Raw genomic sequence first — 25047 nt, forward strand, 5'->3', positions numbered from 1 at the left:
TATTTTATTGTGTTACTTTATTTTCTGCATTGTTGGTTTAAGACCTTGTAAGTAAGCATTTCGGCGCATGTGACAAATAGTGTGCCAGCATGCCAAATATCCATACGGCTTGTGAAGTTGTCCATAAGCGGACCTCCAATAATTACCTTTTAGTGTTTACCGTTGGAGCGTGTTGTGTATTTTCTGCCTTTTTTAATTCAATAATTGAAAGTCTATGTACAGTACATCCCTTAGGCCTGTGTTGTCTGAGGATTGTCAAACTCCAATTAGCTGGCAGACCTGACAGTATGGCTCCACAGTATGGAGTTCCCTCTTCACCTCCCTTTGATGGTCTCCTCTTTGTTTTCTTCCTGTCAGTTCTCTCTTTATGGGATTAACGACTGAGTCTGAGAAGCATAGGATATGTCCCAAATGGTACCCTATTCCCTCTATAGTGCAGTGCTTTTGGCCAGGGCCTATAGGAAACAGGGTACCATTTGGGACACAGCCATACTGCAGGAATCATCAGAGGAATGTTCAGTGTGAACGGAAACGACACAGGGTATAAATTAGTAATATGAATGCATTTTAGGTGCAGCTACAGAGGTGGGATGTTAATTTGAGCCAGTTTGATGAATCAAGAAAACAATCTTGCAGTAACAGGAAGTATAATTTACTATGTAGATTATAGTTTCAGATTTGTTTGTTGTTTGTTGTTGTTGATACATTTTTTGTTAGTGCAAATCAAGTCTCACATTTTAAAGTCTAAATAATAAAAGAATTCCCAGCAACAAAAAGTGATAAAATTGAGATCCTACATCTGTGCTGTACATGTTATGTTGACTTCATCATATTCTTAAATGTTCAGCAATGAACATCATGAGTAATACTATTCACAGACTGTAGCTGGGTCATTCCAACAATTCTGTACCTTTTGAAAAATGTAACTTTGTCAAGAAAAACATTGATTTCACCTCACATTCTGTCATGTTCAACAGTTTTTTCCAGATTTAGAGGTTAAAGAAAATGACTATAGTAAGTGCCTATGAAGTGCTAATTAAAGTTTATGACAGTAACAGGGTTGACATTTTCATCTTAAAATAGCCATAAATCCCATTATGACAGGATGAATGCAAGGGTGCTGTGTGCAATAGGGAGTGGCAGTTGAATGCAAGCTTTACAATTTAATTTAATTGTCCATCTATTGGTAACAGGGTTGACGTGTTGTGCTCTACCCGCTCAGTTGTACACCACAAAACACTGGATACTTGCCAAAAAGAGAAGAACTGTTTTTTTCCCATTCTTCAAGGCGATACTGCTCCAGCTCTTTCAAGTTGGATGGGTTTCGCTGGGGTACAGCAATCTTTAAGTCATACCACAGATTCTCAATTGGATTGAGGTCTGGGATTTGACTAGGCCATTCCAAGACATTTAAATGTTTCCCCTTAAAGCACTTGAGTGTTGCTTTTGCAGACTGCTTAGGATCATTGTCCTGATGGAAAGTGAACCTCCATCTCTGTAAGATTGAAACAGGTTTTCCCTCAAGAATTTCCCTGTATTTAGTGCCATCCCATCATTCCTTCAATTCTGACCTGTTTCCCAGTCCCTGCCGATTAAAAACAACCCCATAGCATGATGCTGCCACCACCATGATTCACTGTGGAGATGGTGTTCTTGGGGTGATATGAGGTGTTGGGTTTGCGTCAGACATAGCGTTTTCCTTAATGGCCAAAAAGGTACATTTTAGTCTCATCTGACCAGAGTACCTTCTTCCATATTTTTGGGGAGTCTCCCACATGCCATTTGGCGAACACCAAATGTGTTTGCTTATTTTTTCTTTAAGCAAATGGCTTTTTTCTGGCCATTCTTTCGTGAAGCCCAGCTCTCTGGAGTGTACGGCTTAAAGTGGTCCTATGGACAGATACTCCAATCTGCGCTGTGGAGCTTTGCAGCTCCTTCAGGGTTATCTTTGGTCTCTTTGTTGCCTCTCTGGTTAATGCCCTCCTTGCCTGTGCCATGAGTTTTGATGGAAGGCCCTCTCTTGGCAGGTTTGTTGTGGTGCCATATTCTTTCCATTTCTTATAATGGATCTAATGGTGCTCTGTGGGATGTTCAAAGTTTCTGATATTTTTTTATAACTCAATCTGATCTGTAATTCTCCACAACTTTGTCCCTGACCTGTTTGGAGAGCTCATTGGTGGTGCCCTTTGCTTAGTTGTGTTGCAGACTCTGGGGACTTTCAGAACAGGTGTATATATATTGAGATCATGTAACACTTAGATTGCACACAGGTGGACTTTATTTAACTAATTATGTGACTTCTGAAGGTAATTGGTTGCATGAGCTCTTATTTTGGGGCTTCATAGCAAAGGCTGTGAATACATATGCACACACCACTTATCCATTTTTTTTTGTATAACATTTTGAAACATGTTCTGTTTTTCATTTCACTTCACCAATTTGGATGATTTCGTGTATGTCCATTACATGAAATCCAAATATAAAATATATTTAAATTACAGGTTGTAATGCAACAAAATAGTAAAAACACCAAGGGGGATGAATACTTTTGCAAGGCACTGTAATTCGTTTCTCCCTGAGTATGCTGATATTAATATTAATGTATGATGTTGATGCTGTGTTCCTAACTGCTTGTCATTTAGGATGTGAGGGCCCAAGAGATATAGAGCTAAATATACGCCTCTGACACTATTATCAACAGTGCAGTAATGAGCTTCAAGCCAGTCACTCATCATACTTGCTTGAGGTAATGCTACTTTCTTTCAAGAAGATGAATAGTACAGAAAGAGGCACTTAGATGCCCCTCTTTCTTTCCGTGAAATGATTGCATTTTCATGTCTCAGGGTCTTGTAGGCTACTTGCATTATACAAACATGATTGATTATGGTTTACATTGAACATCAAAATCAATATTTGGTGGCTATTTTTGTGTCTATTGTCAGATGAGATTTAAGTGGATGTCCTGCTGAAGTACATTTACATTACATTTACATTTAAGTCATTTAGCAGACGCATGCAGGTGCACGTTGTCAATAATAGGACAGAGTCACAAATCCATGTACATGTGCCTCTTTCTTAATATGGACACCATACAGGCACGTGGAAAAGGTGCTAGCTAGTAGTATGGCTCTTTACAGCTTTGGTTGCATTCCAATTATCTCTCCTTTCCCCCTGAAGTGTGTACTTGTTAATTTCCCTTCATAGATTTGAAAGGTAATGACTGGTACATGGAAACACCTTCTAGCCCATGCCTACACCAATCCAATGTTTTTAAATGTGTGGGGAGTCGTAGTGAAAGAGTGTACAATTCAGAAGGAAGGAGAGATTATTGGGACGCAACCTTGGTGTCTTTTCCAGAGGGGCTTTATCCTCCCTATAGGCAGTATAGATACCTTAATAGAAAGTTACTCAAGTAAAAGTGAAAGTCAGCCAGTAAAATACTACTTGAGTAAAAGTCTAAAAGTATTTGGTTTTAAATATACTTAAGTATCAAAAGTAAATGTAATTGCTAAAGTATACTTAAGTATCAAATGTAAAAGTAAAAGAATAAATAATTTAAAATTCCTAATATTAAGCAGAGCAGACGGAACCATTTTCTTGTTTTTAAAATGTATGGATTGCTAGGGCCACACTCCAACACTCAGACATTATTTACAAAATATGCATTTGTGTTTCGTGAGTCCACCAGGACAGAGGCACTAGGGATGACCATGTGTTGTCTTGATAAGTGCGTGCATTTTCCTGTCCTGCTAAGCATTCAATGTTACGTCCGATGTTGGAATGAGACCAAGGTGCAGCGTTGTAAGCGTACATCTTTCTTTATTTCGATGAACAACAAAAAAACAACAAAAGATAAACGAACGTAATGTTCTGCAGGCTACACAGTAACTGTACAAAAACAAGATCCCACAACTGAAAGTGGAAAAAGGCCTGCCTAAGTATGATCCCCATTCAGAGACAATGATAAACAGCTGCCTCTGATTGGGAATCATACTAGGCCAACAAATAAATAGAAACAGATTTTCCCACCCAAGTCACATCCTGACCTAACCAAATAGAGAATAAAAAAGTCTCTCTAAGGTCAGGGCGTGACATTCAAAATGTAACGAGTACTTTTGGTTGTCAGGGAATGTAGGGAGTAAAAGGTACAATATTTTCTTTCGGAATGTAGTGAAGTGAAAGTAAAATTTCTCAAAAATATAAATAGTATTGTAAAGTACAGATACCCTAAAAAACTACTTATCTAGTACTATAAAGTGTTTTCACTTCAGTACTTTACACCACTGCCTATAGGTGCTGTGTATTAGGTGTCCCTTGACATTATTGGTGACGGAGGTGATATTATCAAGGAAGCATCAGGTTATTTAGGCCTCCTCATGGAGGAAAAAAGTGATCAAATCAAATCACATTTTATTTGTCAAATGCACCGAATACAACACCTTACCGTGAAATTCTTAATTACAAGCCCTTACCCAACAATGCAGTTCAAGAAATAGAGTTAAGAAAATATTAACTAAATAAACTAAAGTAACACAAGAAGATTACATAACAATAACTAGGCTATATACATGGGATACCGGTACCGAGTCAATATGCGGGGATACAGGTTAGTCTAGATAATTTGTAAAGTGACTATGCAAGAAGCTCCCGCGCTCAGGTCTGTTCAACGCTGGTCCGACCAATCTGATTCCACGCTTCAAGACTGCTTCGATCACGTGGATTAGGATACGTTCCGCATTGCGTCAAACAACAACATTGACGAATACGCTGATTCTGTGAGCGAGTTCATTAGAAAGTGCATTGACGATGTCGTACCCATAGCAATGATTAAAACATTCCCAAACCAGACACCGTGGATTGATGACAGCATTCGCGTGAAACTGAAAGCTCGAACCACTGCTTTTAACCAGGGCAAGGGGACCAGAAACATGACCGAATACAAACAGTGTAGCTATTCCCTCCATAAGGCAATTAAACAAGTGTCAGTATAGAGAAAAAATAAAGTTGCAATTCAACGGCTCAGACACAAGAGGTATGTGGCAGGGTCTACAGTCAATCACGTATTACAAAAAGAAAACCAGCCCCGTCGCGGACCAGGATTTCTTGCTCCCAGACAGACTAAATAACTTTTTTGCCCGCTTTGAGGACAATACAGTGCCACTGACACGGCCCGCTAGCAAAACCTGCCGATTCTCCTTCACTGCAGCCGATGTGAGTAAAACATTTAAACGTGTTAACCCTCGCATGGCTGCAGGCCCAGACTGCATCCCCAGCCGACTACAGCTCAGCATTTAACACCATAGTACCCTCCAAACTCGTCACCAAGCTCGAGACCCTGGTTCTCAACCTCTCCCTGCGCAACTGGGTACTGGACTTCCTGACGTGCCGCCCCCAGGTGGTGAGGGTAGGTAACAACATCTCCACCCCGCTGATCCTCAACACTGGGGCCCCACAAGTGTGCGTTCTGAGCCCTCTCCTGTACTCCCTGTTCACCCACGACTACGTGGCCATGCACGCCTCCAACTCAATCATCAAGTTTGCGGACGACACTACAGTGGTAGGCTTGATTACCAACAACGACGAGATGGCCTACAGGAAGGAGGTGAGGCCCCTCGTAGTGTGGTGTCAGGAAAATAACCTCACACTCAACGTCAACAAAACTAAGGAGATGATTGTGGACTTCAGGAAACAGCAGAGGGAGCACCCTCCTATCCACATCTATGGGACAGTAGTGGAGAGTATAGCAAGTTTTAAGTTCCTCGGCGTACACATCACGGACACACTTAATTGGTTCACCCACACAGACAGCGTCGTGAAGAAGGCACAGCAGCGGCTCTTCAACCTCAGGTGGCTGAAGAAATTTGTCTTGTCACCAAAAGCACTCAACAACTTCTACAGATGCACAATCGAGAGCATCCTGTCGGGCTGTATCACTGCCTGGTACGGCAACTGCTCCGCCCACAACCCTAAGGCTCTCCAGAGGGTAGTGAGGTCTGCACAACGTATCACCGGGGGCAAACTACCTGCCCTCTAGGACACCTACACCACCCGATGTCACAGGAAGGACATAAAGATCATCAAGGACAACAACTACCCGATCCACTGCCTGTTTACCCGCTATCATCCAGAAAGCGAGGTCAGTACAGGTGCATCAAAGCAGGGACCGAGAGACTGAAAAACAGCTTCTATCTCAAGGCCATCAGACTGTTAAACAGCCACCACTAACAGTGAGTGGCTGCTGCCAACACACTGACTCAACTCCAGCCACTTTAATAATGGAAATTGATGTAAAAATATATCACTAGCCCCTTTAAACAATGCTACTTAATATAATGTTTACATACCCTACATTACTCATCTCATATGCAAATGTATATGCTGTACTCTATATCATCTACTGCATCTTTATGTAATACATGTATCACTAACCACTTTAAACTATGCCACTTTGTTTACATACCCTACATTAATCATCTCATATGTATATACTGTACTCTATACCATCTACTCCATCTTGCTTATGCCGTTCTGTACCATCACTCATTCATATATCTTTATGTACATAATCTTTATCCCTTTACACTTGTGTGTATAAGGTAGTAGTTTTGTAATTATTAGGTTAGATTACTCATTGGTTAATACTGCATTGTCGGAACTAGAAGCACAAGCATTTCGCTACACTCACATTAACATCTGCTAACCATGTGTATGTGACAAATACATTTGATTTGATTTGCATAGATAATAAACAGCGAGCAGCAGCAGTGTAAAAACAAGGGGTGGGGTGGGCAATGTAAATAGTCCATGTGACCATTTGATTCATTGTTCAACAGTCTTCTGGCTTGGGGGTAGAAGCTGTTATAAGGAGCCTTTTGGTCCTAGAATTGGCACTCCTCTACTGCTTGCCATGCGATAGAAGAGAGAACAGTCTATGACTTGGGTTTTAGGAGTCTGACAATTTGTTGGGTCTTCCTCTGAAACTGCCTAGTATATAGGTCCTGGATGTCAGGAAGCTTGGCCCCAGTGATGTACTGTGCCATACGCATTACCCTCTGTAGAACCATATGGTAAGATGCCGAGCAGTTGCCATACCAGGCAGTGATGCAACCGGTCAGGATGCTCTCACTGGTGCAGCTGTAGAACTTTTTGAGGATCTGGGGAGGAAAAGATTATGTTGTGCCTTCTTCACAACTGTCTTGGTGTGTTTAGACCATGATAGTTTGTTGGTGATGTAGACACAAAGGAACATGAAACTCTCGACCCGCTCCACTTCAGCCCCGTCTATGTTAATGACGGCCTGTTCGTCCCCCCTTTTCCTATAGTCCACTGTCAGCTACTTTGTCTTGCTCACATTGAGGGAGGGGTTGTTGTCCTGGCACCACACTGCCAGGTCTCTTACCTCCCTATAGGCTGTCTCATCGTTGTCGGTGATCAGGCCTACCACTGTTGTGTTGTCAGCAAACTTAATGATTGTGTTGGAGTCATGTTTGGCCACACAGTCGTGGGTGAACATGGAGTACAGGATGGGACAAAGCATGCACCCCTGAGTGGCCCCAGTGTTGAGGATCAGAGTGGCAGATGCTTTGTTGCCTACCACTACCACTTGGGGGCGGCCCATCAGGAAGTCCAGGATCCAGTTGCAGAGGGAGGTGTTTAGTCACAGGGTCCTTAGCTTAGTGATGAGCTTTGTGGGTACTATTGTGTTGAATGCTGACCTGTAGTCAATGAACAGCATTCTGACATGGGTGTTCCTTTTGTCCAGGTGGGAAAGGGCACTGTGGAATGCGATAGAGATTGTGTCATCTGTTGATCTGTTGGGGTGGTATGCAAATGTTTGTGGGTATAGGGTTTCTACCACGATGGTGTTGATGTGAGCCATGACCAGCCTTTCAAAGCACTTCATGGCTACCGACGTGAGTGCTACGGGGCGGTAATCATTTAGGCAAGTTACCTTCGCTTTCTTGGGCACAGAGACTATGGTGGTCTGTTTGAAACATGTAGGTATTACATACTAAGTCAGGGAGAGGTTGAAAATGTCAGTGAAGACACTTGCCAGTTGGTCCACGCATGCATACTGGGAATCTGTCTTGCCCCGTGTGCATTTTGATCTATTTAGTGGTCTTGCTCACGTCAGCTACAGACATCGTGAGCAAACAGTCGTCCAGAACAGCTGGTGCTCTCAAGAATGCTTCAGTGTTGCTTGACTCGAAGCAAGCTTAAAAGGTCCTTAGCTCGTCTGGTAGGCTTGCGTCACTGTGCAGCTCACTGCATGGTTTCCCCTTGTAGTCCGTAATAGTTTTCAAGCCCTGCCACATCCAATGAGAGTCAGAGCCGGTGTTGTAGGATTCAATCTTAGTCCTGTATTTACGCTTTGCCTGTTTGATGGTTCGTCTGAGAGCATAGTGGGATTTCTTATAAGTGTCCAGATTAGTGTCCCTTTCCTTGAAAGCTGCAGCTCTAGCCATCAGCTTGGTGCGGATGTTGCCTGTAATCCATGGCTTCTGGTTGGGATATGTACGTACAGTCACTGTGGGGACGACGTCCTCAATGCACTTATTGATGAAGCCGGTGACTGAGGTGAATCACGGAACATATGCCAGTCTGTGCTAGCAAAAAACAATCCTGTAGCATAGAATCCGCTTCATCTGGCCCATTCCATATTGAGCGAGTCACTGGTTCTTTCTGTTTTAGTTTTTGCATGTAACAGGAGTCAGAAGGATAGAATTATGGTCAGATATGCCAAATGGAGGACGAGGGAGAGCTTGGTATGCGTCTCTGTGTGTGGAGTAAAAGTGGTCTATAGTTTTTTTTCTTCTGGTTGCACATGTGACAGGCTGGTAAAGCAGATTTATGTTTGCCTGCATTAAAGTCCCTGGCCACTAGGAGCACCACTTCTGTATGAGCATTTTCTTGTTTGCTTATGGCCTTATACAGCTTGTTGACTGTGGTCTTAGTGCCAGCATCGGTTTGTGTTGGTAAATAGACGGCTACGAATAATATAGATGTGAACTCTCTTTCGAGATAGTGGGGTCTACAGCTGATCATGAGGTTGCCTACCTCAGACGAGCAATACCTCAAGACTTCTTTAATATTAGACATAGTGCACCAACAGTTATTGGCAAATATACACTCCTCTACGCCCCTCGTCTTACCAGACTTAGATGCTCTGTCCTACCAATGCACAGAGAAGCTGACCAGTTCTATATTATCCATGTTGTCGTTTAGCCATGTCTCGGTGAATCATAAGATATTGCAGTTTTTAATGTCCCGTGGGTAGGATAGCCTTAATCATATATTGTCCAGTTTGTTTTCCAATGATTGCACGTTTTCCAATAATACGGAGGGTAGTGGTGGTTTACCTACTCGCCGGCAAATTCTTACAAGGCTCCCCACCCTCCCCCTCTTTTCTCTGTGTTTTCTTCAAACGGATGACAGGGATTTGGGCCTTGTCTCGACAAAGCAGTATATAATTTGCGTTGGACTTATTAAACAAAAAATCTTTGTCCAGTTCAAGGTGAGTAATTGCTGTTCTGATGTCCAGAAATTGTTTTCGGTCATAAGAGACGGTAGCAGAAACATTATGTACAAAATTAATTACAAACAATGCGAAAAAACAGACAAAGTAGCACAGTTGATTAGGAATCCATACAACTGCAGCCATCCACTCCGGTGTCATCATCATCATAGCAGGTAGCATGAGTGTGTTGCTGACATTTGGCAAAGATACCCTGCCTGCCACAGAGGATCAGTCCGAGGGTAACTTAGCTTCATGGTTAAGGCTTATGTTCCTCCTACGATGCCATGTTGTAATTGCCATCGATATGAAGATTTTGCGGCTGTGTTGGTGACAGTGTAAGACGTGGGAGGATTTTATGGGAGAGAATCATAATTTTAAAAAACATGTCTGGGACTGTGGAAAGTTGCTCCAATTGTGTTGCGGATCGTGTGGAGGGTTATTGGGGAGGTATCAAGCATCCATTGAAGAACAATTGGCTGAGGTTGTGTAGAGTTCACACCATCAACTATTCAGTATCGATGGCTATCTATAAAGTTTAATTGTATATTGTAGAGGTGTGGTGCTTGCAGGGCAGGCTTACAATGTTCAATTTGTTTAATAACCCATGCCTCTCCCTTGAGATCTATACAATAATTCATTGACATTTCACTTCAACATTTGTCAGACAGTGCTTAACAGTACCCATCCTATACCTCCAAAAAGCAAGCAGGAAGCACAGTGGCAAGGAAACACTTCCTAGAAGAACAAGATGGCGCCGGAGGAGATGGCCGCCGTTTTACGGTCTCCTAACCAATTGTGCTATTATGTGGGTTTGTTCGTGATATTTGTAAATGATTATGTATGTAATGTTTCTGCAAACGTATATTACGGCAGAAAAGAGCTTCTGGATATCAGGACAGCAATCACTCACCTCGGATTGGACGAAGATTTCTTCAACAACAACAACAACAAGCAGGACTCACACAATATTCTCCAAACACCCCACATGGCAGACATCTCAATTATTCTCAAAAGGAAGCGACGCAGAGGACGAAGAGCCGGATGCCTCGTCCGGACCCGCAGAAGGCGAGTGGGAAAGCTGCCGTTACTGTCAATACTACTCGCCAACTTGCAATCATTGGACAATAAACTAGACGAGGTACGATCACGAATATCCTACCAACAGGACATCAAAAACTGTAATATCCTATGTTTCACGGAATCGTGACTGAATGACGACATGGATATTCAGCTAGCGGGATATATGCTGCACCGGCAGGATAGAACAGCACACTCTGGTAAGACGAGGGGGGTCCCTGTGCCCAACAACACAAAGGCAACCTGCAACCTAGCCATGAAGTGCTTTGAAAGGCTGGTAATGGCTCACATCAACAACATTATCCCAGAAACCCTAGACCCACTTCAATTTGCATACCGCCCAAACAGATCCACAGATGATGCAATCTCTATTGCACTCCACACTGCCCTTTCCCACCTCGACAAAAGGAACACTTGTGTGAGAATGCTATTCATTAACTACAGCTCAGCGTTCAACACCATAGTACCCTCAAAGCTCATCACTAAGCTAAGGAACCTGGGACTAAACACCTCCCTCTGCAACTGGATCCTGGACTTCTTGATGGGCCGCCCCCAGGTGGTGAGGGTTGGTAGCAACACTGGAGCTCCCCAGGGGTGCGTGCTCAGTCCCCTCCTGTAATCCTTGTTCACCAATGACTGCATGGCCAGGCACGACTCCAACACCATCATTAAGTTTGCCGATGACACAACAGTGACAATGAGACAGCCTATAGGGAGGAGGTCAGAGACCTAGCTGGGTGGTGCCAGACTAACAACATATCACTCAGCGTAACCAAGACTAAGGAGATGATTGTGGACTACAGGAAAAGGAGCACCGAGCACGTCCCCATTCTCATCGAAGGGACTGTAGTGGAGCAGGTTGAGAGTTTCAAATTCCGTGGTGTCCACATCAACAACAAACTAGAATGGTCCAAACACACCAAAACAGTCATTAAGAGGGCACGACAAAGCCTATTCCCCCTCAGGAAACTAAAAAGTTTTGTCATTGGTCCTGAGATCCTCAAAAAGTTCTACAGCTGCAACATCGAGAGCATCCTAACCGGTTGCATCACTGCCTGGTACAAATTTGCTCAGCCTCCGAGCGCAAGGCACTTCAGTACATCACTGGGGCAAAGCTGCCTGCCATCCAGGACCTCTACACCAGGCGGTGTCAGAGGAAGGCTCTAAAAATTGTCAAAGACCCCAGCCACCCCAGTCATAGACTGTTCTCTCTACTACCGCAAGGCAAGCGGTACCGGAGTGCCAAGTCTAGGACAAAAAGGCTTCTCAACAGTTTTTACCCCCAAGCTATAAGTCTTCTGAACAGGTAACCCCCAACCCCTCTTTTACGCTGCTGCTACTCTCTGTTGATCTTATATGCATATTCACTTTACCTATACATTCATGTACATACTACCTCAATTGGCCCGAACAACCAGTGTCTGTATATAGCCTTGCTACTCTTATTTTCAATGTCTTTTTAATGTTGTTTTATTTCTTTACTTACCTACACACCCACATCCCTTTTTCGCACAATTGGTTAGAGCCTGTAAGTAAGCATTTCACCTGTTGTCTTCGGCGCACAAGACAAATCAACTTTTATTTGATTTGAGAAGGAGGGAACCTCATGAAAACTCACTCAGAGGGGAGGAGGGGGTCATCCATGCTGTAGGCCTACACAGTATGGTAACATGCAAGTGCAAAGGCCAGTATCTTTAAGAATGAAGTAACCATTCAGCTAAACAAATAGCCCATCAAATATGAAACAAGTCTTCTCATTCTGTCATCTAATCTCCTTAGAAATCTTTATTTTTGGATCTGCCCTGAAGGCAACGTCGCAGACGGAAGACATTAGGGAGCTAAATGGATTTAGAGTCAAAGTGACATGATTTTATGCTACGTGGCATATGGTATCAGATTGAGCTTCTGTCTATTTTTGGTCTTCAACCAAAGTCTTGAATTATGGAATTATGAAAATAAGATTGGTCTGTGCTTTGTGACTGTTGATGCTTCAAGGAAAAGTTGTTGCAAAAATCATTCCAATCAAGATTTTGCCTTTTGCTGTAGGATATTTTTCCCCTATGTTTGTTTCGTTTTTTTACCTGGCCACAGGAAAGGAAGGAATCGCCCTGCATGATTCCTGTCTTTTTTCCCCCCGCATGATTCCTGTAGGACTTGTTTGTAAGGCGTAGTACTTGTTACAGTATTGTTGTCTGTGTTGTAACATGAAATACATGACACCTCAACGGTTGTCCGTTTGAAATTGTCCGTTTGAAATTGCCCACAGAATATAACTATTTTGATCAGACAGGGACATCCTGCTTTAGAAATGACCACTTCAGGGGGCAGTCACAATCAGGATAAGAAGTATTGCAATCAATTTGAAGGACACACTTTAAGCAGACACTCATGTTCCTAAGAAACAGCTGGAATACAATATTCTAGATGAGAGTTCTGTGCCAAACATGTAACATGTTTAGAGCAGTCTCTGAGAAACCGTTTATGATTTTATTTTTGTGTCATTTAATGGGTGGAATGTAAGGTCCATGCAAGAACCATACAAGATACAAACAATAACCATTTTCATTAGAGCAGTCTGTGAGCTAGCATTCTTGTTTTTCCATTTCTCAAATATACAGATTAATTAAATAATTCCGAGGGATGGTGATTGGTAGCCAATAGTAAATAAATAGCTGAAATCAAATATCTGTGGATTGATTGTATCCAAGGACAATATTGTGAGCTTAAGATCTCAAGCTTATGATCGCAAGATATAAAGTATGACTATCTGTCCTGAGAGACTAATCGAAGGCAGATGTAAAGTTTTAATGGCACATTTGAAGTTGAATCTGTTCTTTGCCAACTGTATTTGTTATTTTATTTTCATGTACATTTCACATTTCCTGACTAACACTGAATGCTCTCTCCATCTCAAATAAAAACTCTTACACAGCTTTTCTCTCTATCCACAGCTGCACTCGAATATGGACAGAGGCGATGGTAACGTGAAGTACATTCTCACTGGGGAAGGGGTGGGAAGCTTGTTTTTAATAGACGAGAACTCAGGTGACATTCACGCCACTAAGAGGTTGGACAGAGAGGAGAGGGCCATATACACACTCCACGCTAAGGTGGTGGACAAGAGGACCAATGAGACACTGGAGGCTGATACTGAATTTAACATCAAGATCCACGACATCAACGACAATGAGCCAAAGTTCTCTAAAGACCTTTATTTCGCCAGTGTCCCAGAGATGTCTGACGTAGGTGAGTAAGTTGGTCCTCTTGTGATGCTTTATTTCTGTGGAGAAATGTGAATGACAATTCTTTCTTAAACCTATATAGTTCACAGAGGCAGAGATAAGCAATGAACTGCATATCAGTCAAATCATGTCATTCACACGTCAATATAATCATAGTGGAAGGTTGAAATTGAAGGTTGAAATCATTAAAGTGAAGGTTTTGCTTCATCACACTCAAATTAATTCAGATAATATAGATTAACCAGTAGGCATGAATACCAACAAAGCTTTAAAAATGCAAACAGGAGAACTGGAATCAATTTCCAATAATGAGCCTACAAATTAATAGAAAGTGTAATCACCATTGAATTAAAACTTACTTGCCAATATGAAAAGTAATGGTTCTCTATTGTGTTCACATAATGATTGAATTGCTGACTGACTCCAGAGAGAGGATGTTGCGGTTAAAACATCCAGCATTGGTAATATGCATTGAATACATGTCTTTCTGTGAGGTAACCAACCACTATTTATTGAAGATCAGACTCAACAAGCTCTGGGTTGGGCACTGTGAAAAGGTGTACTGTATAAGTAAAAGTTGTACAGTAAAAGCACTGTAAACCACTTGTGCAGACTTCCCTCAAAGGTTGATGCTTTCAGTTTCTATTTGTCTGTTAATTCATTCATTAATCCATCAATTTCTTCCCATCATTATTTCATTCATTTGTTATTCATGCATTCATACATACCCTCGGTAATGTTAGAGTGATGCATTTATCATGGGATTTCTTGTGTGTGAAGTACATAGCCATTACCAAATCATTGGTCACGGTCACCAATGCTTCACCAAACAGATGAACAAACTGCCCATGGTTCTATCCCAAATGGCACTCTTTCCCTAGTGCACTTCTTTTGACCAGGGCCCATAGGGATGCATCCCATGTCTTTAGAGGGTGCAAACTGGTTTGTCAGAGCAGGCATCTGTGAAGAGTCAGCAGGTAGCCCCCTTTCATATTCTCATTGCAGACAGCTGTTCCTGCAGTCATTAGTATGCTTGAAGATAGTCAGACTTAGCCAGGACGTTACAGAGGTCTCCAGAATGCCAAGGACAAATGTGTTCCAAATTGCACCCTATTCCCTATAGTGCACTACATAGGGAATAGGATGTCACTTGGCATGCCTCCATAATCTGAGCAGTGGCTAGACAATGTAAGTACAACAAAGGGCTATGAACCCACACTCTAGGGGCCAGTTTCCCAGACATAGATTAAGACTAGTCTTGGACTAAGTGGCACTTTCAATGGAGAATATCAGTTGAACATGAGTTTTTGTCTAGGACTGTATCTGGGAAACCAGCCCCTAGAGGCTTAGTATTACAACAATAATTACATTTTTGCCCCCAAAAATGTAAAACTGTACTCTATTGTTCACCCTTAGCAGAGCTTGAATCATTTCAGCTCAATTTCCGTCCCTTTCATAGATGACTATTATGCATTCTGTGGAAATGTTTTTTGGGGAATGTATTATTTTTAGCTATATTTATAATGACAAGAGCTGTGTGTTGTTCATATTTCCCTAGGCAAGGTTAACTAGGTACTGTGCAACATAAATTACAAGGCCTCACACAACTTCTACCTCCCTTTGAGTTGGATCGCATTTCAAATTATTTTGTAAAATGTTATTGTGCTTATAATTACTTTATTATATGCATGCTAGGTCATTCCTAGTAATTGCTCTGTATAGCTATGTACATTTTCGTGAATGTATGGATGTGCATTATGTTGGATGCAGAGATAAGGCAGCCTAGCAAGTAGACTGTTGGGCCAATAACTGGGAAAAATATGTTGATGTACCCTTGAGCAAGGCACTTAACACTAATTGTTCCAGGGTCGCCGTTAATAATGGCAGACCATGGCCGTGCACCACTCTCCGAGGGTATCTCAGGGAGAGTTGGGATATGCAAGAAACACATTTCCAATTATATACTAATACACACTTGTACATGTGTGAAATAGGACAAATAGAAGCACGCACCAAATTATATAATTTGTGCATTATCTATACTTTGCTATGTATTGTAAGTTCTCTATCTTCTCCTCCACAGGCACATCAGTTATTCAAGTCACCGCGACAGATGCTGATGATCAAACATATGGGAACAGTGCCAAGCTTGTGTACAGTATTCTACAGGGTCAACCATATTTCTCAGTGGATTCAGACAATGGTAATCTAATCACAACACCCACAATGGGCATGCAAACACTTGAAAGAAGCCATCATGTGTGTATATTATCTCTCCTCCTCTACTCTGCAAACAGAGACCCAACAGCACTCAGTATGGGGTGTTTGTTTAGGGAATGATAAGTGAGTTGAGCTTATTCATGGTTTTTCTCTCTATCTCTATGTTAGTCAGATGGTACCTGGAAAGGATATTTTAATAGTGGGTGAATACAATGGCTGCTGTGAACTCAATGGCTTGGTGTGTTAATATACACTCTTAGGGTTCATTGACTGTCCCCATAGGATAACCATTTTCAGTGTCAGGGTTCTGCATGGAACCAAAAAGGTTCTACCTGGAACCAAAAAGGGTTCTCCTATGAGGACAGCCGAATAATCATTTTAGGTTATAGATAGCACTTTACAGTAGTGTTCGGCTTTTGATACCTTCTTTTGATAACTACAACATTCTTGTGATATATTGCACATATTCTATTGAGGACTGGCAATTCAAATGTATTTACTCTAAATTAAGTAGATATTGTCCTTGTAAATTATTTTAATCTCAAGTTAAACCTGACCAGTCATATTGATAATAGTCTATTTTCTCATTCAGGCACGATTAGAACAGCCCTGCCTAACATGGACAGGGAGACCAAGGAGAACTACCAGGTTGTGATCCAGGCTAAAGATATGGCTGGCCAGATGGGTGGGTTATCAGGGACCACCACAGTCAGCATTACCCTCTCTGATGAGAATGACAGCCCACCGCGCTTTGCTAACCGTAAGAGACCTTCTCTCTTCTCATCGTTGTTGATATTCTGTTTTTCGTGGAGACAAAAAGTGCTGTAAATGTATGTGCTCTCTTTTCGCTATCACTGTGCAATTTTTTTTAACTGAGACGACAATTGTTAATCTGGCATGCATCGACGATATCCTGTGAGCTCTTTCTTAAGTCAGTGTTGGTTTGACCTCTGTCAAAAGTTGGTTTTGAGTAATGGGTTATGACATAACTAATAACACATTTACTACAATTATGCTGAAAATTCGTCAGTTAAAAGGCAGATATTGTGCTATGTACGTAGCCTACGGGTAGGACTGGCATCAGAGTCGAAAAGGGAACAATCTGTATGTAATAATCCTTTCTGAAGGAGTCCCACAACTAATGACAAAACAAACCGGAACATTTCCACACAAGACAAACTCTATAAAAAATCTGCGATACTTAATTGAAGCTGAAAGTGGAGTACCTTTTATATATACTTCTCCCCCAGGAGACGTAGATAAACAAACATTTAAAAATACACATCAAATCACATCGTCCCAGGGTGCAAAGAATCTGGGGGATAAAAATCCGTTGCTCATTCTGTTTCTATTCAATTCTTTTTATCCTATTTTCTTCTTCTCCCCAGATACGTTTCGTCTGAGCACTCTGGAGTCGGCTGAAGTAGGAGCAGCCATAGGTCGGATCAAGGCTAACGATGCGGACGTGGGGCGGAATGCTGAGATGCAGTATAGCATCGTCGACCGAGACGGACAGGATATGTTCACGATCATCTCCGACCAAAACACACAGGAGGGCGTTATCAGGGTAAAAAAGGTAGGCCCTAAACTCCCAGTACAATGTTCTCATGTTTTAATTGCTTATGACCCAACTGCTTCAAATCACAAGATACCACTTTGTGTATATAGTTATCCTCTCTCTAAACTAAACCCATCTTCTATTATTATCATCTTCATGAAAGTACTTAACCCTGTTCACTGTCAAGAGACCCTTATTCCTTCTGGGAATTTGTATAAAGAGTCTTTGAGACTTTTGAAATCCAGGTTTAGCTTTTCTTTTCTTAGCCAGGGCCATACTTTTCAGAACCTCGGCCAATTATGCAAATTGGAGAGCCTAAGTGAAAAGAAGACGGTGCGTACATACTGTATATATAGGCTCAGATTAAAAATGACACCCTGATAGCAGTCCTTTATATCTAAAGTTGTGCAAAAAAAATCATAAATACAGTAGTATAATGAAACTCATAAATACAGTAGGTATAAAGAAACTCAGATACAGTAGGCATAAATAAACTCATAGATACAGTAGGCATACATAAACTCATAGATACAGTAGGCATAAAGAAACTCATAGATACAGTAGGCATAAAGAAACTCATAGATACAGTAGGTATAAAGAAACTCATAGATACAGTAGGCATAAAGAAACTCATAGATACAGTAGGCATAAAGAAACTCATAGATACAGTAGGTATAAAGAAACTCATAGATACAGTAGGCATAAAGAAACTCATAGATACAGTAGGCATAAAGAAACTCATAGATACAGTAGGTATAAAGAAACTCATAGATACAGTAGGCATAAAGAAACTCATAGATACAGTAGGCATAAAGAAACTCATAGATACAGTAGGTATAAAGAAACTCATAGATACAGTAGGTATAAAGAAACTCATAGATACAATAGGCATAAAGAAACTCATAGATACAGTAGGTATAAAGAAACTCATAAATACAGCAGGTATAAAGAAACTCATAAATACAGTAGGCATAAATAAACTCATAGATACAGTAGGTATAAAGAAACTCATAGATACAGTAGGTATAAAGAAACTCATAGATACAGTAGGCATAAAGAAACTCATAAATAACAGTAGGTATAAAGAAACTCATAGATACATTAGGCATAAAGAAACTCATAGATACAGTAGGTATAAAGAAACTCATAGATACAGTAGGTATAAAGAAACTCGTAGATACAGTAGGCATAAAGAAACTCATAGATACAGTAGGCATAAAGAAACTCATAGATACAGTAGGCATAAAGAAACTCATAGATACAGTAGGCATAAAGAAACTCATAGATACAGTAGGTATAAAGAAACTCATAGATACAGTAGGCATAAAGAAACTCATAGATACAGTAGGCATAAAGAAACTCATAGATACAGTAGGCATAAAGAAACTCATAGATACAGTAGGCATAAAGAAACTCATAGATAACAGTAGGTATAAAGAAACTCATAGATACAGTAGGTATAAAGCTGTAAGGAGATAAGTAGGGGAGCTCCGCTTTACTTTTCTCATTCACTAGTTTTTATTTCAACCAATAATCGACCAAGTTTATCAACTTAAGCATCAACTTTCAGTTTACTTTCAGTTATGATAGTAAATTAATTCTATTGAATAATTATTGATGGTTTATCTTTTTCATTTTCTTCACAGCAACTGGATTATGAGAAACAAAGGACGTACTCATTCAAAGTGGATGTGACTAACACCTATCTGGACCCCAGGTTCATGTACAGTCCAAACCCTCCTTTCAAAGATGACGCCATGGTGAGGGTGACGATAGAGGATGTGGATGAGCCGCCAGTGTTTAGCAGGAACCCTTATATCATTGAGGTGCACGAGGACACAGCCGCTGGCAGCTTTGTTGGTGTGGTGTCTGCCAGGGACCCCGATGCTGACAACAACTCAGTCAAGTAAGTAATTGTGTCTGCATGTCAAATTGCACCCTATTCCCTAATGCAGTGCACTTCTTTTGGCCAGGCCCATCAGGGCGCTTGTCAAAAGAGTGCACCATATAGGTTATATGGTGCCAGTTAAGACTCAGACCGTACATTGAACTGATCTGGCTCAGCATCTTTGTTATGAATTCATATAATCCACAGGGTTTCATTGGTTGATTGATTGATTGATTGACTACACATAGTTGGTTGATTAGTTGACTTACTGATTGTTTATAGATGTTCCCTCGCTGAATAAAGCTGTTTTAATTTAGGTAATTTGATTGTTTCATAACCTAATGGACTATTATGGTGTAAGAAACAAAGAATAAAAGGTAGCAATAGAAATAAACAATTCCTGGTGTGGTAATAAGTCTATAACAACCATTACATTTTTGGATGTGGAAATGTGGTTCGCTTTGCTAATCGAACCCATCAGTGTATCCGAGTGTCAGTGTGGAGAGAGGGTGGTTGGAAGAAAAGCAAATTATTGATGGGTCCCTCCTTGTTGACGGCACTGTGAAGAGAATACAGACACTGTTTATTTCCACAGAATTATGTAAGCTAGCCCAGTGTGGTAGCGGCACAAAGTCAAAGAGCCTAATTTGCTCTATCGATTCACACTGCGCTGTTCCACACATATGGCGCCTGTCTGTCTGTGTATTTGTCTGTCTGTTGTCTCTCTGCGTATCTACCTGCCCATCTGTCTGTCTGCCCGTTCCATCTATCCGTCCGTCCGTCTGTCTCTCTCTCCAACATGGAGACATGCCAGTCTCTGCTCGTGCAGCACAATGAGGAATGTCAGTCGAATATATAAGTTGACAATGATAAATGAGACAGCGGTATATAAGTACTCATTATTTCCTGACAAAGGAAATAGAAGGAGAGGAATGATACATACTGTGCGGGCCAACATTAGGTGATTTGTAGTGTATTTTTTAATAGACTCCTATGTTATTATGCTCTAACATAATGAATGATATTGATGGAATTTATCACAGGAGATAAGAACTACAGCTTTATGTCTGGGGCAAAACATGTCCATATGATTAATTTGATTTGAATCTTGTCTCGATTAATATGGGTAAATTAAAATGAGGGACAGTTTTACACAATCAAACATGATGTATTTGTATTACTCTATGCAGATACTCCATTGACCGCCATACCGATTTGGAGAGACTGTTCAACATTGATTCTGTTAACGGCACCATTACAACACTGAAAGGCCTCGACAGGGAGATGTCAAAATGGCATAACATCTCTGTTGTTGCAACTGAAATAAGTAAGATAAACATCCTCTTTTTATTACTTTTTTGGCAAAAAATATTGTGCATGTTTGCTAAATTCTGTAGCCTTTGTTATTACACAAATTGTTGATGCTAGAGGCATTTATGCACTTTTGAAAATAGACAAAGACACATAAATGGGATGCAAAAGCTGCACATGTTCACATATGCCTAGTTAAATAAATAATTAACAAATCTGCATATGTTCCACCCACCTGGTGTCCCAGGTCTAAATCAGTCCCTTATTAGAGGGGAAGACATTTTTAAAAGCAGCGGAACTGGCTTCAAGGTCCAGATTTCAATTTGAGGGGTCTACTGTATGGGCCTGCTAACACACTTCAAACATCTTGTTTAGGTAACCCTCGCCAAACCACTCGAGTCCCAGTGTTCATCAAGGTCCTGGACGTTAACGACAATGCACCTGAATTTGCCATGTATTACGAGACATTTGTCTGTGAAAATGTCCAATCAGGACAGGTATAGTAGACATCATAATACTAAGAATGTTGAGGAAAAGCCTGAAGAAAGTACATATGTTTTCGAATGCCTTTTTGTTTCACTATCCACAGCTGATTCAGACGATAAGTGCGGTTGACACAGATGAGCCCCTTGTTGGACATAAGTTTGTCTTCAGCATAAGCTCCTCCAATCCAAACTTCACTATCGTTGACAATGAAGGTAAACGTTAGCCTTCTGTAATTCTTTATTGACTATTAGCATTTACAAGTAGTGAATGATTTGTATCCGGCCATTATCTGTTCATACTGTTCACTGCAAAAAAATGTCTTGTAATTTTTGTAGTGCAATACTGGCAGCACATTTCTGTTATTTGATATAGATGTGTCAAGACTTATTTGTCATTTGGATATCAATGGCCTGAAGTACCTATATTTTATTTAGAAATAGTTTAATTCACTCATGTATCTTTTATTTTCAAGTTTAAACATAGATTTAAAAGAAAATGTTTTATTGAATATCCGAAACATACAATATACTTGCAATGAAGCCGCTCAACAACTACATCATACCAGTCATCAAACAGATTCCCATTCAGAGAGACACACAGAAGCATCCAGGGTCAATGCCCTGCTCACATGAACCACCCCACAGTTCCCCAATAGCTGTCCCTCAACCATTCAAGACCACTCCCACAAATAAATAAATGTAATTCCATTCCCCACCCCCAAGAACCCCCCAATGCACCAACAACCAAGAGAATAAACTAAAGAGAAAAAGGAAAAGACAGAAGAAAACAGCAAACAACAATGCAAAAATAAAAATAAAACATTTAAAACAAAGGACATCAAGGACAACTAAAATCATAACAGCAATGCCAACTGTATATGTTTGTGTGAACTTTTATATGTATGTGTGTGTTCTTGTATGTGTTTATTTGAATGAGAGTGTGTGTATATGCATGTGTACAAACACCTGCACGGCATCAGTCTCAGGAAAACCGGCATTAGTTGTAAAAACACTGCCCCTCAGTGTCATTCAAATTTACTTTTTATTTTGTTTTATTTTGAATTTGTATGACTTTTATCTATTATTATTACTTGTACCCTCATGCTATCTCCCACACAGCAACTCTCCCACTTTTCTCCAAGTCCAATTCCACATCCCAACCCTCAGTTTTCCTCAGCCCATCCCATCTATCTCTTTAAACATAGACTTGCAGGTAGTCTGTTTAATTACAACAACATACACAGTAACGGTAACATCATTTTTTACTTGCCACTGTGTTACATTCATATGCTCTTTTTATCTACCTTAGTTTAATGAACTGATTGCAAGTTGCTCTGGATAAGAGTGTCTGCTAAATGACCAAAATGTACATGTAAATATAAACACTTGCAAAGCACAATGCTGGGTATTATTCTAATGAGCTCTGACCGCAAATAAGGCCACATTTTATTAAAATATAAAATAATTTGAGAGTGGAAGTCATTAGAATAATACCAAGCAGTGTGCTTTGCAAATTTTCATTTTCACATTTTGGTCGTTTAGCATACACTCTTATCCAGACTGACTTACAGTCAATGCATTAAACTAAGGTTGATAAATAAACACATGTCACAGTCATAGCAAGTAAAACATCTCTGTAGCCATTACTGAGAATGCTGTAGTAGTTAATAATACATTGCTCTTCAAGATTCTATGTATTTGTTGAAAGATATGTTTTGATGTATCTTTGCCCACCTCTGGGTAGTGACAAGTGCGTTATTCTAATATTCACAGTAATTTACCACCAGTGTTCTTTAAGTTAATACGGATCTGACTCTTTTTCTCAATTTTCACCTAAAATTACATACCCAAATCTAACTGCCTGTAGCTCAGGACCTGAAGCAAGGATATGCATATTCTTGATTCCATTGAAAGGAAACACTTTGAAGTTTGTAGAAATGTGAAAGGAATGTAGGAGAATATAACACATTAGATCTGGTAAAATATATTATTATTTAATTTTTTTTGTACCGTCATTTTTGAAATGCAAGAAAAAGACCATCATGTATTATTCCAGCCCAGGCGTAATTTAGATTTTGGCCACTAGATAGTAGCAGTGTATGTGGAAAGTTTTAGACAGATTCAATGAACCATTGCATCTCTGTTCAAAATGTTGTATCAAGACTGCCCAAATGTGCCTAATTGGTTTATTAATACATTTTCAAGTTCCTAATTGTGCACTCTCCACAAACAATAGCATAGTATTCTTTCACTATAATAGCTACTGTAAATTGGACAGTGCAGTTAGAGTAACATCTATTTAAGCTTTCTGCCTGCATCAGATGTGTCATGCTAATCCCCCATATCCTACATCGGCTCAACCGTCCCGCTCCCGTAGAGGTTAAAGTAATATCAGAGCCATGCTACAGTAAAATACTGTAAGATGTGACTACTATATGAAAGTAAGTGCTACTTTAATCATAATATTCTTGTTTTACAGTAACTACATGGGATTGGTGCAAGCAGTTTGTCTGCTAGATATTTGCAATTACAGCATATGTATGATTATTAGTTGTTTTATATCACGTGTACTTCTAGAGGCCTAAACAGATGCTTCCAAACTTGTAATGAGCACAATGCAAAACAGACAAAAATACATTGCCTTGCAAAAGTATTCATCCCCCTTGGCGTTTTTCAATTTTTTTCATTACAACCTGTAATTTAAATATATTTTTATTTGCATTTCATGTAAAGGACATACACAAAATAAAAAAATGACATGTTTAAAAAAAAATTACAAAATAAAAACCGGGAAAGTGGTGTGTGCATATGCATTCACCACCTTTGCCGATAAATAAGATCTGGGTCAACCAATTACATAATGTGTTAAATAAAGTCCAACTGTGTGCAATCTATGTATCACATGATCTGTCACATGATCTGAATATGTATACACCTGTTCTGAAAGGCCCCAGAGTCTGCAACACAACTAAGCAAGGGGCACCATCAAGCAAGCGGCCCCATTAAGACCAAGGGGCTCTCTAAACAGGTCAGGGACAAAGTTGTGGAGAAGTACATATCAGGGTTGGGTCATAAAAAAAGATCAGAAACTTTAAATCCATTATAAAAAAAATTGAATAAATATGGCACCAAAACAGACCAGGCAAGGAGGGCATTAAATCAGAGAGGCAACAAAGAGACCAAAGATAACCCTGAAGGAACTACAAAGCTCCACAGCGGATATTGGAATATCTGTCCATAGGACCACTTTAAGAAGTAAACTCCACAGAGCTGGGCTTTACGAAAGAGTGGCCAGAAACAAGCTTAAAGAAAAATAAGCAAACACATTTGGTGTTCGCAAAAAGGTATGCGGGAGACTCCGAAACATACGGAAGTAGGTACTCTGGTCAGATGAGACTAAAATGGACCTTTTTGGCCATCAAGGAAAACGCTATGTCTGGCGGAAACCCAACACATTTCATCACCCCGAGAACCCCATCCTCACAGTGAAGCATGGTGGTGGCAGCATCATGTGGGGATGTTTTTCATAGGCCCTGGGACTGGGAAACTGGTCAAAATTGAAGGAATGATGGTTGATGCTAAATATAATATAAATAAATAATACATTCTTGAGGGAAACCTGTTTCAGTCTTCCAGAGATTTGAGACTGGGATGGAGATTCACCTTCCAGCAGGACAATGACCCTAAGCATACTGCTAAAGCTACACTCGAGTGGTTTAAGGGGAAACATTTAAATGTCTTGGAATGGC

At 40.5% G+C, this 25047-nt stretch overlaps 1 protein-coding gene across 1 annotated transcript in view; it reads left to right on the forward strand.

Moving 5' to 3' along the window:
- LOC115130436 (cadherin-10-like) overlaps positions 1-25047 on the forward strand; it is a 50075-nt gene that overhangs the window by 18028 nt on the left and 7000 nt on the right. The window contains exons 3-10 of the mRNA XM_029661584.2: positions 13546-13840; positions 15920-16039; positions 16649-16816; positions 17445-17632; positions 19261-19520; positions 20693-20829; positions 21189-21310; positions 21403-21511. Of these exons, the coding sequence (XP_029517444.1) occupies positions 13546-13840; positions 15920-16039; positions 16649-16816; positions 17445-17632; positions 19261-19520; positions 20693-20829; positions 21189-21310; positions 21403-21511 (1399 nt within the window). The remainder of the gene's footprint in view (positions 1-13545; positions 13841-15919; positions 16040-16648; positions 16817-17444; positions 17633-19260; positions 19521-20692; positions 20830-21188; positions 21311-21402; positions 21512-25047) is intronic.

This window comes from Oncorhynchus nerka, linkage group LG6, assembly GCF_034236695.1.
Source record: "Oncorhynchus nerka isolate Pitt River linkage group LG6, Oner_Uvic_2.0, whole genome shotgun sequence".
In the NCBI taxonomy this organism is placed as follows: domain Eukaryota; kingdom Metazoa; phylum Chordata; class Actinopteri; order Salmoniformes; family Salmonidae; genus Oncorhynchus; species Oncorhynchus nerka.